The sequence below is a fragment of the Dendropsophus ebraccatus genome, chromosome 9 (assembly GCF_027789765.1).
Source record: "Dendropsophus ebraccatus isolate aDenEbr1 chromosome 9, aDenEbr1.pat, whole genome shotgun sequence".
NCBI classification, from domain to species: Eukaryota; Metazoa; Chordata; class Amphibia; order Anura; family Hylidae; genus Dendropsophus; species Dendropsophus ebraccatus.
Window position 1 is genome coordinate 102,520,160 of NC_091462.1, and position 16,803 is coordinate 102,536,962.

Genomic DNA, 16,803 nt, shown 5'->3' on the forward strand with positions numbered 1-16,803 from the left:
GGGGTCTGTGTCCTGATGTCTGTGTATTAGGAGGAGGAGGAGGGGTCTGTGTCCTGATGTCTGTGTATTAGGAGGAGGAGGGGTCTGTGTCCTGGTATCTGTGTATTAGGAGGAGGAGGGGTCTGTGTCCTGATGTCTGTGTATTAGGAGGAGGAGGGGTCTGTGTCCTGATGTCTGTGTATTAGGAGGAGGAGGAGGAGTCCTGATGTCTGTGTATTAGGAGGAGGAGGAGGAGGAGGAGTCCTGATGTCTGTGTATTAGGAGGAGGAGGGGTCTGTGTCCTGGTATCTGTGTATTAGGAGGAGGAGGGGTCTGTGTCCTGATGTCTGTGTATTAGGAGGAGGATGGGTCTGTGTCCTGATGTCTGTGTATTAGGAGGAGGAGGGGTCTGTGTCCTGATGTCTGTGTATTAGGAGGAGGGGGGGTCTGTGTCCTGATGTCTGTGTATTAGGAGGAGGAGGGGTCTGTGTCCTGATGTCTGTGTATTAGGAGGAGGAGGGGTCTGTGTCCTGATGTCTGTGTATTAGGAGGAGGAGGGGTCTGTGTCCTGATGTCTGTGTATTAGGAGGAGGAGGAGGGGTCTGTGTCCTGATGTCTGTGTATTAGGAGGAGGAGGGGTCTGTGTCCGCAGCTCTGTATATTAGGTGATAAGAGCGGTGTCGCTGGGTTATGAGGCAGCTAGTAGTGTATATATTGGGTGCACAGAGCAGGTCTTTGTTCGGTTGCCTGTATATAAGGAGGGCACACAGGCTTCTGTGAGTAGGGGGTGATGGTTTCTCATGAGAAGCCTGCTTTCAGTACTTAATAGAGAACATGTGCTGAAGCTTTTTTTTGCGCCAGCAGAAGAATATACTGAAATTAAACCCTTCTCTTCAACGCCAGATCTGCAGAACATTCCGGCACTAATGGCTACAACATACACATCGCCATTAACCCCTGAATGCTGGTAACAAGCTGAACCAGAATTCCCTTTATGTGCTAAAAAGGCTCCATAAAAGCAAATAAACAACAGATCCCTCATATACCCCCTACACCGCAGTAATAAACTGCAAGCTCGGCAGATTTACTCCCCCCCCCCCCCCCTCCCTCCAGCACTGCGCCTGGGCGAATGAAGCCAGACCTGCAGACCATTCCATCAAGAAAGAGGAAATTGAGTGTATTTGGCCAGAGAGGGAGAGGAGGTTAGGAGGAATTTTATGATGCTGAAGGAAAGAATTTTTCTCCTCCTCCCTCTCCTCCGCCCCGAGTGATGAAGGATGCTGGGACGCCCTGCAACATCTGGAAGCGGTTTCTGCGGCCAATTCACCCACACACTCTGGGATGAGGCTGCCCGTTTTATCTGGTTACATGTGGCGGTGAAAACTATGCCAATCTATAGCTTAAGCGGCGCTTCTCTGGATGCTATACATCCCATGTCTCATGATTACTATTGTATTCTATCGTACCATTGTATATGGCTTTATAGCACTAAGGCTATGGCTACAGTCCATCACTCATACATGTGAAAGGAATCACGTTGCGACCCACAACCCATTCACATATACGAGTGATGGCAGCCCATCTAAATAGTTCCTGGTCATCCCTGTGTAGGTGCAGCCTAATATAAGTGCGACAACTGCATGGAGTCTGCATGTTGCCCTCATCTTTACATAAGTCCCCCCCCCCATACTCTATTAGATTATAAACCGCACCAGGCAGGAGCTCTTCTGATTCATAACCATAGCAGATCCGCAAACTCCTAATATGACTTGAGGATTCTGCTTAAAATCCTATTCTGTATACCATATATTTGACCGGACTGTATAATTAACAAAGTTTGTTTTAATACTGGAAAAAAAAAACTGTATAAGTTTGTAGGTAATAGACATAAGGAAGTGTGCAGTGTACATAAAGAGCGCCATCTGGAGGATGTAACCAGACATGACCGGCAACAGCAACTTTTTACTGAAATACATTTTCTGTCGATTTTTCCTTCCTTTATAACATAAAATATGGGCAGACAACACGGACCATCATGGGGGAGATTTATCAAACATGGATTCCACCTTTCATTCCTCACAGACTCTTTGGAAAATGAGAAGTGGAATCTGATTGGTTGCTAGGGGCAACTGAGCCAGTTTCACTTTACACCAAGTTTGATAAATCTCCTCCTCATGTGTTTTTCTGCTCATAATTATTATTAATAATAATAATAATAATAATACTATTATGGGGGTGTCGGAAGTGAAACCCCCCACTGAGCACATTTTTTTTATGACAAGTACAGTTTAAAGGGGAACTACACCAACATGCCACCAATAGTATATCTAGATAATTTGAATTTCTATCTAAATTGGAGAGACAGCGCTGGGCTCTGGGGCCTCCTTGGTGGCTGTCCAGCCTCAGGTCTGTCATCCTATTCAGTATTCTAGCAAATTACCTTATATAAAGTAGGGTCCAGGGGACCTGTATAGAGTCCAACTACGTACTATGTCCTAAATGATCTTCTTATACAAGCAATGAATACAAACTTTACAATTTCTCACCTTGATCGCTATAATCGGCTATCTGCTATAATGAATAGAGCGGTGGGACACATGCTCCATTGTCCCAGATTGTGAGGGGTCTCAGCCACAGATAATGTTGGGGGAGAGAACATTGATGTGCACATTCATTCATGTGAGGGGATCGGGAAAGATTGATCTTGGCTGAATGCGGTCAACAGCTACTGTATGTATGTGGCCAGGGCATCCCAAGATTAAAAGGGTCACCCCCCCCCCCCCCCCCATCCACAGGATAGAGGATAACCAGCTGAGTGGTGGGAGTCTGGCTGCTAGGATCTGCACTGATCATGAGAACAGAGGATGACTAAATGGAATGCACATGATCGGCCACCGCTCTATTCACTAGGGCTAGGCTGAGGGCTCAGCAGCTAGGGCTGAGCATGTGCGCCTCTGCTCCATTCAAGGGAAGAGGAGGGTGGGGGGCCCAGCGGACAGACCCCCAACGATAACCGAGCTATCCTCTATCCTGTAGATAGGTGATAACTTTTAATATTGGACAGCCCCCTTTAATCATGGTTGTTCCCATTCCCAGTCTGGCCTATCATCCACTTTTCAGCGCCCCAGGATTTGGTTGGTGTCCATGTACGCTGCAGACGTCTATTACGTTCTCTGCCTGCAATGCTCTTGTTAGCAGTAGATGTTCTGTAAGGAGCGCTGCTTCCAATTATCATATTAGAAGGAGGTTTTTGCACTTGAATGTCTTGGGATTTGTCCTCAAAACATTGTCCCATTTTCCATGCAGTAATGGATTATTAACAAAATCACTAAATTCCTATGTAATCACTAACAGAAAACAGAACTAGTGTCCCGGGTTACACTTGTCTTCATGGGATACAAGAGGGAATTATTTACTTGGTTCTACAGAGCGTCACATCAAGCCTGAGAGCTGGGGAATAGAGATGAGCAAACATTGAGCGTGCTGTGATTCGTCCGAACCCAAACGCTCTGCATTTCAATACCAATAGTAATAGTGCCCCATGGTTGTATCCATATTTTCCAGGCAGCCATAGGGCTGCATCCAAATTCTTCAGCCACTGGTAATCAAATGCCACATGTTTGTGTTCGCACAAACCCGATTGTGCTTGTGCTTCACTCAAGTATCCCTGTACTGTGACATCACTGTGTGTATTATCCCTGTACTGTGACATCACTGTGTGTATTATCCCTGTACTGTGACATCACTGTGTATTATCCCTGTACTGTGACATCACTGTGTGTATTATCCCTGTACTGTGACATCACTGTGTATTATCCCTGTACTGTGACATCACTGTGTATTATCCCTGTACTGTGACATCACTGTGTATTATCCCTGTACTGTGACATCACTGTGTGCATTATCCCTGTACTGTGACATCACTGTGTATTATCCCTGTACTGTGACATCACTGTGTGCATTATCCCTGTAGTGTGACATCACTGTGTATTATCCCTGTACTGTGACATCACTGTGTATTATCCCTGTACTGTGACATCACTGTGTGCATTATCCCTGTACTGTGACATCACTGTGTGTATTATCCCTGTACTGTGACATCACTGTGTGTATTATCCCTGTACGGTGACACTGTGTATTATCCCTGTACTGTGACATCACTGTGTATTATCCCTGTACTGTGACATCACTGTGTGCATTATCCCTGTACTGTGACATCACTGTGTGTATTATCCCTGTACTGTGACATCACTGTGTGTATTATCCCTGTACTGGGACATCACTTTGTGTATTATCCCTGTACTGTGACATCACTGTGTGTATTATCCTTGTACTGTGACATCACTGTGCGTATTATCCTTGTACTGTGACATCACTGTGCGTATTATCCTTGTACTGTGACATCACTGTGCGTATTATCCTTGTACTGTGACATCGCTGTGTGCATTATCCCTGTACTGTGACATCACTGTGTGTATTATCCCTGTACTGCGACATCACTGTGTATTATCCCTGTACTGTGACATCACTGTGTGTATTATCCCTGTACTGTGACATCACTGTGTGTATTATCCCTGTACTGTGACATCACTGTGTGTATTATCCCTGAACTGTGACATCACTGGGTGTATTATCCCTGTACTGTGACATCACTGTGTATTATCCCTGAACTGTGACATCACTGTGTGTATTGTCCCTGTACTGTGACATCACTGTGTGTATTATCCCCCCTGTACTGTGACATCACTGTGTGTATTCTCCCTGTGCACTATGAAAGAATTGCACAGACGAGACCAAAATAATCATTCTTTTTTCTTGTTCCAGACCCCCCTATCCTGTTAGGGTGGTCGCAGCAGGGTCCACACCCATTTACAATGTTGCGTTGAGGCCTTATAATTAGTTTATTACACTCCTAAATAGATTCCTGACATGTTCCAATGAGGCTACATAGATTGGAGTACATAGACAATACATTCACCCTGAAGATATATAGTAACAATAACATTCAAAATTGGATGTACACAGGGGATCGGATATCAAAGGGAGAGAATAAAAAGGCAGTGATTTCCAGAAAGCTCTTCCATGAATGGCCCTTATCTCCTGCTGCTACACGCTGGCTGAATCTTATCTATGTGTGTCATTTGTTTATAAGGTGTACCAACGTGTGATCACATGCTGACAGATTCCAAGAGCTCTCAGTGTAGTAACATGCCAGGCTCTAAACACTAGGGATTATCCCACTGCCTCCCCACCCCCACCGCCCTACAGTACCTGAATGGCTCCTGTGCTTTTCCGGACATCAAAAACCCTCAACCTCTTGTCCTGCAAGAAGCAAAACATCAAAGTATTAGACGTGAAATCTTAGTATGTAACAAGATAACATCCTAACTTCACATAGATGTCCAAGCAACACTGGTGTGACATAAACGGAACATTAATATCGTATTAAAATTTTTTCCCCTTTGGGGTGTGTTCACACAGGACTGAAGTGCAGATTCTGTGTGAATTTTCGCAGAATAAAATTCAATATCTGCAGCAAACCTGTAAGAAATTTTCACAGTCCCGTACAGTCCCGTGTGAACATACCTTTAAAGTGTTGCTGTCATTTAAACTAAATTATAACAATATGTCAAAAGTTATTGATCACAGCCGAACAGGGAACGTGGCAGTGCTCTCCCCGGCTGGCCAAAGATCCGACTCTTTCACTTCATGCACTGTAATGAAGCAAAAGAGTTGGATTTGATTGATACCCGGTATTATCTCTGGATCACAGTGGGACGCAGCAGTGAGAACCGAGGCACAACCAAGCGTTCCTGTGTTCTCTATGAAGAGGGGCAAGTGTCCTTGTACATGGCCTCATGTAGGGCCAGAGCAGCGCTCGCTTGCAGTGCCTACAGAAGGCATGACTTAGGGCCCTATTACACGGGACGATTATTGTGCGAAAAATCGTTATATCGTTCAAATTTAAACGATAATCGTTCTGTGTAATTCCAGGCAACGATCTAAAAATCGTTTGCGTGTCGTTGATCGTTGATTTAGATCTGAACCTAAAATTTTGTTAATTGTTCGCTAATCGTTCAGTGTAATTGCACATTGTTCATTGTTTTGCTGGGATCAGAAGGAATAAACGATCATAGTAACGATCGCAATAACGATTGTAGTAACGATCATAACTAACGACCATCGTTCTGTGTAATATGGTGAACGATTTCAGGTTACTGATAAACAATCTCGTTTACGATCATTTATGGTTAGTCGTTAACCGTTAAAAATAGTTCCATGTAATAGCACCCTAATCGTGTGGCCAGGCAGCACGAAAGATCACTGCATCATTTGTGTGGCCATTTAAGTATATTACTATTGGCCATACTTCCCCTGTGATAATTTTTAGCTCCATGCTAAAGATGCGATCAGCCAATGAGCGAGTGTTTTCCGGCTCATCAACTTATTGCTATTACTTCTTATTACTTCGCACGATTAACGATTTTGAATGAACGATTTTTTTTTTTATAACGATCGTCGTTTAGACGGAACGATACATCGTACGGAATATTCGTTTTGCGATCGCTTAAGCCTATCTCACACATAGGGGAAATCGTTGAAAGACTGTTTACACTGAACGATTTGCGATTTTTTTGCGAACGATCAACGACGATTTGAGAACTTGTTGAAAGATCAAAATGAACGATTACTCGCTCGTTGCTTGTTCGTTCGCTGTGTTTACACGTACGATTATCGTTTGAATTTGACCGTTATAGTGCAAATTAGAACTATACATCGTTCCGTGTAAAACCACCATTACAGGTTGATTATCAGCGCTCGTTTGCTCCTCGTTCCCCACTCGCTGCCACCGCTATTACAGGCGGCGGCAGCAAGCGGGTCAGTGCGGAAGGGGCCGCCGGGAGCTGCAGGGGGGCTGCCCGGGTGATCGCTAGATCGTCCAGGCAGCCCATAGAGGATAGTGGCGATCTGCTGCCGCTGCTCCCATTCCACGGAGCGACGGCAGCAGATCGCTGCTATCACAGTCATTTGCCTTTCAACATGGTTAAAAGACAAAGGAAAGCAAAGATCAACCGAATACAACCGATAATCATTTCGTGGAATAGGGCCTTAAGCCGCAGTGAGAGAGCTCTAACTGTGGCATTTCTCAAAGAACAAAGGGGTTTGGTGATGATTTTCCTTTACGCCCGACCCGTATCTCTATCATCTGTTGGTGGTTGGTCGGGAGAGCCCTATAAACTGTATATCCGTGAGTGGCGGGTACAGCAAACAGAAGTATAAGGTGTATAGGTACAAATAATCTTAGAAGTATAAGGTTATGCTTTAGGCATAAGAAAAATAAAAAAAAAAGTTGATATCCCTTTAATTGCATTTAACATATGACCGCAATATTAAGCTAGATGTAAACCCAAACAAGGGTTAAATGATGAGAAAATTAACTAAACATCATGCCAAGTGCCTTGCTAGTAGAAATGCCAAATGTTTAGGTAAGGCAGGCAGTTCAGTATAGTGAGAGCACCACCTACAGGACACTGACAGGAGGTACCAAATCAAAACTAGAATTTAAAGGGGAATTGTGCCCATTAGATTGCAAAATGGAAAATCCTGCATGGCCCGCATCAACCACTGAATTATTTCAATATCTGAGGACGAGTTCACACATGCAGTAATGTAATTGTAGTAACATGTAATTGTAGTAATTGATAAATTCACTGCCGTCCAAGCTGTCCTTATTGCTTTAACCCAATGAAATTCCAATATGTGTGAACATACCCTAAGACCTTGTTCACACACTGGGAGACATTTATTAAGTCCGACAGACTTAAAAATGTCCCCGCATCTCCGGCGCTACGGAGATTCATGTAGAGGCGGACTGCCTCTACATAAATCCCGTGCGCTCTGGTGCGCACTGCCGAAAACCTACGCCACCTGACGGCTGGAGTAGGTTTTCGGGATATCTTTAAGTGAAAAAAATGCTGAATCGCGCGGACTATGAGTCCGCGCCCCCGTTCCGCCCCCTGCACACCCCTCCCCGCCCCCCTGGCGTACCCGCTGGAAAGAGCCGATTTACAAATATTTTATTTGCAAAATGGCCGTTTTGCGGATAAAATATTCGCAAATTGGCTCTTTCCGCCGAACAAAAAAGATACGCCACATGATACATGTCCCCCACTGTGTTTATTTTGTGTTGATATGTTTTTCCTCGATTTTGATGCTATTTTACCCTTGATTGCTCAATCTCGATATAACAGTGCCACTGTTTTGCCGCAATTTAACACCATTGTTAATCAGAATATACACCATGGGGGGGGGGGGGTAAATTAGGCTCTGCCCCCTTTTCTAGGGCCGGATTCACTAAGAGGAATCCGGCCGGGCACCCGACGTACCAAATCTACACCTGCTTCCAGGTGTAGATTTGGATCATGATTTACGCCAGAGTTGATTTAGCAGGTGTAAATCAGGATAAATGAGGCACGGGAGGAGGCCACGGATCCTCCCTGCCTTTCCGCAATCCACATGTAGAATATTTTGTGCAGAAAACTTTTGGAGTTCCCCAGAACATAGACACATCACGGCTTATTACTTTTACAGTAGAAAAGACAATGGAGGAGATTTATCAAACATGGTGTAAAGTGACACTGGCTCAGTTGCCCCTAGCAACCAATCAGAGTCCACCTTTCATTTTCCAAAGAGTCTGTGAGGAATGAGAGGTGGAATCTGATTGGTTGCTAGGGGCAACTGAGCCAGTCTCACTTTACACCATGTTTGATAAATCTCTCCCAATGCATCTATTGATAATGATGCTGTACTGACCAGGATTAAACCAGGATTAAAGTCAGGATTAAAACTATTTTAAATGGGGGATGTAATTGTTGGGATTGGACCATAATAACTCTGTAGACGGTGGCCTGAGCAACGGTTGCTAACCATGTGACAGGAGAAGAAACATGCAGGTAGAAGTCACTGAAGTCTCTTCTATCACTCACCTTGGAGGACGTCCCTATCAGGACCCCATCGTGACTCCAGCATATACTCTGCACCTGGTCCTTATGATCATCCAAAGCTACACAAGAGAGGAGACAGAAATGAGATCTTGGAGTTGTATCTAGATATTATATAAAACACATGGGCTTAAAGGGGTATTCTAATGGTGCATTTACACGGAGCGATTATCGTTGAATTTGTGCGATAACGATCGCATTTGAGCGATAATCAGCTCGTGTAAACCCAGCGAACGATCAAGCGACGAGCCAGAAATCTTACATTGTGATCTTTCAACAGGTTTTCAAATCGTCGCTGGGTCGTTCGCAAAAAATTTGCAGATCGCTTCATGTAAACAGTCTTTCAAAGATTCACCTATGTGTGAGATGGGCTTAAGCGATCTTAAAACAATCGCAAACAATGATTTTTCCAAACGATATATCGTTCCATCTAAATGCTGATCAATATAAAAACACATTGTTACTTCGAAATTGTTAATCGTTCGTTTGGGCAGATTATCAATACGTGTAAACGGACCATAACTTATAATACTTATCCTCTTTCCACAAAACGGGGGTAAGTGTCTCTTTGTGGGCTATGATGCCCCGCAATCTCACTAACAGGCACCTGAGTCTCGCCTTGGAATGGAGGGACAAGTCGGACCTGTGTCATGGTCTGCAAAGCTCCTGCTAAAGGCTGAATGCTATACTCTGCTGTCTATGGCAGCTCCACAGACAAATCAGACACTTTTCCTCTATAGTCACTTTAGGCCACCATGTTGCTAAGACTAAAATGGACAGAACACAGGGAGAACCCTCCCTTTACACTGTGATCGGCATTGACCCATTGACTGCCTCCACTGTAATAGTCAATTACAGCTGACCTCTGGTGGGTGATCCATTTCTTCAACCATCTACTTGAGAAGAGACCCTTCCTGTGGAGTACATGTATGTGATAATGCGGGATGGAAATAAGGCTGTGTTGCATTGGCGTCTGATCATCTAAAAATAAGGTGTTCCTCTAACTTTGTGAGCCACTATACTATGCCATAAGGAGAGGGCATGGACGGAAGATACGGTACAGGGCAATAACAAGTCTAAAGGAGGCCAGATACCTTCAACAAGTATCCCGTCCTGCAGCCCTGCAGTTCCTGACACAAATGTTGGTGGCAGCAGAAAGGTCCATTTCGACCCTCATAGCTGCCACTTAACATATAATAAGATATTATTAAAAATATACATTTATATTAATTAATTTATAGAAATTAATTGTTGGATTTTAATGTAGCTGAACAGGCTTTCGTATCAACTATGGGTGCGATGTGCAGCCATTTCTGTTCTCCAGGCTTGTGCATTTTATGTATTTCTCTTTGTGGTTAGCACTGTGAGACCCATGTGATCCAAATTAGCAGGAGGCACCTGTGTACTTATGGTAAGTACCTCCTCTTTCTCTCATTCTACCTGCTGGTGCAATGGTGAGTGGCAGCACCTTGTTCACACTTGTGTTGCTTGGAGGCCGCCTTCTGGGTTTGGGGGGGCCCTTGGGGTTTGGTCCTGTGACATTGGGGTTGTAGGGCCATTCTGTGGCCCCCCTTCCCTGCTCGCTTTGTGGTGTTGTGGGTGGCCGACCGGAACAGTGTCATTTAGCGTACGGTCTCATGTATATCAGAGACCTGCACGTGGTACATGAGGCAATATGGTTTGATCAAATTATATACTAACTTCTGATGTTGGTTTTTAATGTAGCTGAACAGGCTTTCGTATTAACCATGGGTGTGATGTGCAGCCATTTCTGTCCTCCAGGCTTCTTAATTTATAGAAATATATATATATATTTTTACAATTTATTTTCTCCCTCCGGAGTACCCCTTTAAAAGTCCTAGATGGATTCGACTAGACCGCACATATTATACGGGTTTTCCATAACGTAGATTCCACTCCATCTGTTCCTACAAAATGGAGCTTAGAATTTAGATTCCCGGCCACAGAAAAATAAACATTTGTACATCTTGGAGCAGGTTTATAGGAAACCAGTGTGTGTCAGGAATGCTGAAGGAAACCTGAGCACCTCGAGAAACAGGCAAATTCTAAGGAAAAAAAAAAACTGCTTCCGAGTGAAATCAGCCCCAAGTCAACAAGCTTTAGGATAGAAACACCTCCATGTGTCGGCTGCTGCGGCCAGGACTGCATCATGTGACTACTGCAAAACATCCATCACATGCCATGAACAGTCCTCTCTTCCCCTAGGTTCAGCTAAGTAATGGGGGCACAGTAGGGGCCAGTGGCCCATCCCCCCTCCCATCAGTAATGATGTAACCTGTGACTCAGTAAGTGCTCAGGTTCTCTTGCACATAAAACATATCTGGTTGGTTGCTAGTTTAACCCCTTATCCCCTACACAGTAGCATATTCTAACCCCTATAAAGTTTTTCTCTTTAGAGTAGAGTATGTATGTAGACTCGTTTTTTTGGCAGGGTGAGCTGTAAATACCATTTTAGGGTAATATGGTCCAACCACCTAGATGCCTCAGTCACTATCGCCTTTGCATCTAGGGGGTAAAATGATCGGGATAAATATTTCTGATCCCAGCCTCTGAGGGTGTGTATCAGCTGCAGTAGCAGATCTATATTCCATCCCTGGAATTATGATGCTTCAGGATGGCATTTAAGAGGGGTATTCCCATCTGAAAATTGTCCCCTATCCTGTTAGATGATCACAAAGGGTCTGACCACTATCTCGATAACGGGGACTCCAGTCTCCCATTAGAATGGGGTGGCGGGTCACGCATGCACACTGTCACGCTATTTTGTTCTCTATGGGAGCTCCTGGAAACTGTGCACTGTTGCTCCAATAGAGTGACGCCTTTTAAGATGGTAATGTCCCCTTGATCTATGTTAACATATACTGTACCCAAGGAAAAACAACATACACAACAATATTTAAAGGGGTACTCCTCAGGGGAAAAAAAAAGTTTTTTAAATTAACTGGTGTCAGAATGTTATACACATACATATAATGTTTGTTGTTTGTTCTTTTTACAATGGGATCCATCACGTCTTTCATTAAAAGGGTACTTCAGAGATTTTTTTTTAATCTGCTGGTGTCAAAAAGTTATACAGATTTGTAAAGGACTTGTATTTAAAAATCTCCAGTCTTCCAGTACTTATCAGCTGCTGTATGTTCTGCGGGACTTGATGTATTCTTTCCAGTCGGACACAGTGCTCTCTGCTGCCACCTCTGTCCATGTCAGGAACTGACCAGAGCAGTAGGAAATCCCCACAGAAAACCTTTTCTGCTATGGACAGTTCCTGACATGGACAGAGGTGGCAGCAGAGAGCACTGTGTCATACTGGAAAGAATACACTACTCCCTGCAGGACATACAGCAGCTGATAAGTACTAGAAGACTGGGGATTTTTAAATAGAAGTAATTTAAAATCAGTTTAACTTTCTGACACCAGTTGATTTAAAAAACATCTCTGGAGTACCCCTTTAATGGACATGATGGAGCCCTTTGTAAAAAGAACCAACAAAAAAGGTATACCTTCTTTATAAGACATAATGAGATGAAGTAGTGTATTATTATACATGCTATTCAATCCAGCAATATAGCAATGTATACCAGCCTGATGGCACCTAATGGACACCCTTGTGGCCTCAGTCAGGTAATGGAGCCCTATGGATGTGCTTAGCATGTATGTGTCCACATATATAGATGTTCATGTACACATTTATCAGCACTTACCTGCTAGGGCAGCGCTCCTGGAAAGATCCCAGACCTGTGCGGATTTACCGGCTGCTGACACAAGCACCGAATCGGCCGACGGATTGAACCGCAAAGCTTTCACCTGACCACCTTTCGCTGTGAGAGTTGCAGTGGGGTCGCCCACCTCACCAGTGTCTGACACACGCCATAATTTCACCTATAAAACAGTGCAAAGCCCAATTAAAGGGGTTTTCCAGTTTCATTCATGTGTTTTAACACGAACGGTTCTGCAACTTTCTAGTATGCTTTGAGTTTTCTCAGGTAGCTCTGCTTGCTACCATTGAAATGGGGTTCCAACCGGATGGGAAAACCTGTCCTGGTAACGTGCTGCTTACAGACTTATAGAGTCAGGACCCTATTACACGGGACGATTATCGTGCGAAAAATCGTTATATCGATCGAATTTAAGCAATAATCGTTTTGTGTAATTGCAGGCAAGGATCGAGAAATCGTTCGTATGTCGTTGATTTAGATCTGAACCTAAAATTATCGTTAATCGTTCGCTGTAATTCCACATTCGTTCGCTCAAGTTCCACATTTTTTCACTAATCGTTCAGTGTAATTGCACATAGTCCATTGTTTTGCTGGGATCAGAAGGAATAAACGATCATAGTAACGATCATAACTAACGAGTATCGTTCTGTGTAATATAATGGACGATTTCAGGTTAACGATAAACAATCTCGTTTGCGATCGTTTATCGTTAAAAATCGCTCCGTGTAATAGGACCCTCAGAAAGGACTCCCATTCTCCGCTGCCAGTGACAGGTAACAAGGAATAATGTTTTCAGAACCTGTCCACTTGCAAGAGCTTCAATGCAGAATCCAAACTGCAAACCAGCAGCGTCTGAATTCAGCCTAAACCATTAAAAACCTATCAATGTCCTAGCTGGAGTTTCAGGACTCCGACAACGATAGTGTCGGTCTGATGGCTGTGACTCTGTGTAATAGGAGCGGCAGTAGCAGGCTGCCACAGTCTTCAATGGGCCACCCGGACATTCTAAAGATAGTCCAGGGAGCCCCCCTGCTCTATGTCTGTGTGTGTAATAGGGGAAAACAAAGAGGAAGCGATCACTAAGCTAACAGGTTGGTGCTCGCTTCCTCCTGTAGATCGGACTGTGTAATAGGGCCCTCAGGGTTAACTAGGTGGAGGATCCGACCACTTGGGCCATCACCATTCATGAGAACAGAGTCAATTGTCCCTTGAGTGAATGGAGCAGCAATGCACATGTTTTGCTCCGCTCCATTCTCCATCTTTGTGACTTCTGAAGATGACTGGGCACTGTATTTGGCAATGTTCAGAAGTCCCATAGAGCGGTGGCTGAGCATGCACGTGCTGCTGCCATTTATTAAGCGGACGATCGAGCCCCATTCTTGCGATCGGTGGGGGTCTCAGCAGTTGGATCCTCACCAATCAGCTAGTTATACCCTATCTTGTGGATAGGGGTAAGATTTACTCTTTAGCTAATAGGTTCAGATATCAGTATAATGTGAACGGGGGTCTTCTGAGACTGGATGAAAATTCACTGCACAACCTCTTTGTTCTCAGAGAGATAAGCCGCTGCCAGAGCAGCCTGGTTGTGGCGTAAAGTAAGACTGTCACCCCCTTTTTGCATTCTGACTGCTCTACACAGGTGCAAAGGGTAAATTTTGCAGTTTTCATACTTTATTTTATATCATACATCACGGTGCTTGTTCCAGTACAAAGTGATCTTTTATCATCTGCGAATTGGGATACCTTGGGCTTTACAGTCGAAGCGCCACTTAGCCCCGCCCCTCAGTCATGGAGGGTCGTAACTAAGTGGCTCTGGGGGCGCGGCTAAGTGCCACTTCGCCCGTGAAGCCCCGCCCAGGTATCCCAATCCGCAGATGATCACTTCACTTCACTTTTTACTGGAACAAGCAGAATGACGTATGATACAATATAAGGTATGAAAACTGCTAAATTTACCATTTACACCTGTGTAGAGAAGTCAGAATGCAAAAAGGGGGGGGACAGTGTCACTTTAAATCTCCACTCCCTATAGAGAACACAGGAACAGATGTTCATGTGTATGGGGGAGATGGGAGGGATAAATGTCTGTCCGACAATTTTTGAAGGTATATTGCTACCCATCTAACCTGCTGATATATGCCTAAAGCACATGGGGAACTAAGGATGAAGGTAAGTTTATCACTACAGAACCCCGGATAAAAATCCATTAGAAATGGTGGGCCAATAAGGGGTGGACCGGTGCACTGAGGGTAGTTGTCCCACCCACAGTGCACCAAAGTGCCTCATTAGCATATGGATTAAACAACAAAGTACACAGAAACGGCACTGAGGATGAATGTAAGAAACTTACCTTCATCCTCAGCACCCCATACGGCATAGGGAAATTTCAGCAGGGTAGATGCTGCTGAGTGTTATTCTCATCTGTGGAGAATTAAACTCAACACCATTGCGTCCCCGCTCAATTTCTGGTTTAAAGCAGCATCTCAGCATTACTGAGTCTCCCACTGAGGTTACACGTGTCCAGGAACAATCCAAGACCTGGAGACGTGTGTGACAGTGGAAGAATAAAGTATACTTACCATTCCCCAAGGTTCCGACCACCCAAGTGGCGTCTCAGGAGGAGGATGGGGTCAGTCTTCAAATGAAAGCAGTGTGGCCAATGCATTCCCTATCCCCTAACAAAAGTTTAGGTGATGGGAATACCCCTTTAAATAGACACTAAGACACTAAAGGATTCTTTTAGTATTCATGACACTTTTCTAAGACCAAAAGTACGGGTATAATAGCCTAAGCACCATGTTACCACTCACAGACTGGTCTGCAGATCCGGTGGCCAGAAGATCCTCATCAAATGGTGAAAATGCAAAATCCGTCACCACATCTGAGAGAGAGAGAGAGAGAGAGAGAGAGAGAGAGTGAGATGTAGATGTGATAGAAAGAGGAATTATACATAAAATAGTGCATGATAAATAACACACACAACCAGTCGCCTAATACATTTAGGACATGTCTGCAATAGATTATACCACACCAATAAGCTGCTATAATCTACCTCATGAGGTAAGCCAGGGATGGGGGACCTGCGGCCCACCATTAAGGCACCAGCTGGAGGGCTGCAGGTCCCCATTCCTGAAATCTGAATATTGTAAGGATACTTTGGATGCAGGTTTCTGTACTGCTCCGGGATATCAGTTTACTCCTGTCTACTACACACCTGAGTGACAATGCAGCCGGGAAAATGTCCTCTTCTCTCCTTGCCCCACTTCAAGGGGGGTGACCCCCAGCACCCCTGAAAATAAATCACATACAGGATTAAGATAATCAGCTCTAAAAGACTGAACATATATGGATCTGATCAGAGCAATGAGATAGCTGTCAGTCAAAATGCTGGGTTTGACTGAGAGTTATCTTTCCTGATTTCCCAGTATACGTGGATGCTCGGCTCAGGTGAGCGTGCATGTGTTTTCAAAGGTAAAAAGGTTGAAAGACTCCTCTGCTAACAGCTTATCTCCCCTAGAACAAAAGGATAAAGTATAGTAAAAGCCCGCATGCCTGATCCTTCTCTGTCTCAACTTCTGCCATCACAGGAAAGACCATACATTAGATGGTCAGCGGGTGTATGGCCAAATGAACAATACATTTCCGTTTAAAAAATGGCAGTGTCATTAAAATAAAAAAAAAAATTAAGAAAAGCTTTAAATGATATGTCGTAGATGTCGGGGTCTGGGAACCAGAAAAAGTTCACACTAAGGGGGAGATTTATCAAACTGGTGTAAAGTGGAATTGTTTGAGTTGCCCCTAGCAACCAATCAGATTCCATCTTTTATTTTCCAAAGAGTCTGTGAGGAATGAAAGGTGGAATCTGATTGGTTGCTAGGGGCAACTGAGACAGTTTCACTTTACACCATGTTTGATAAATCTCCCCCTAAGTGACCAAGACTTGTGGACTCGAGACAGTAATGCAAGTCTAGGGGACTATACTAGTAGTGGGGAGAAAAGTGCTCTGCTGTGCGGTTCTCTCCCCACTCATTCTAGCGTTTAGTCATGGTTTTAACCAAAAGCTAGAATTTTATCAAAGGGTGTAA

At 44.2% G+C, this 16,803-nt stretch overlaps 1 protein-coding gene across 2 annotated transcripts in view; it reads right to left on the minus strand.

The window, feature by feature from the left end:
- The window catches only part of PAM16 (presequence translocase associated motor 16), a 125,912-nt gene that overhangs the window by 100,316 nt on the left and 8,793 nt on the right, over positions 1-16,803 (minus strand). For both annotated transcript variants that reach the window (XM_069984130.1, XM_069984127.1), the window contains exons 3-7: positions 15,933-16,007; positions 15,529-15,599; positions 12,704-12,881; positions 8,967-9,043; positions 5,251-5,301 (exon numbers count right to left, since the gene is read on the minus strand). In XM_069984130.1, coding sequence (XP_069840231.1) covers positions 5,251-5,301; positions 8,967-9,043; positions 12,704-12,881; positions 15,529-15,599; positions 15,933-16,007 — 452 coding nt within the window. The remainder of the gene's footprint in view (positions 1-5,250; positions 5,302-8,966; positions 9,044-12,703; positions 12,882-15,528; positions 15,600-15,932; positions 16,008-16,803) is intronic.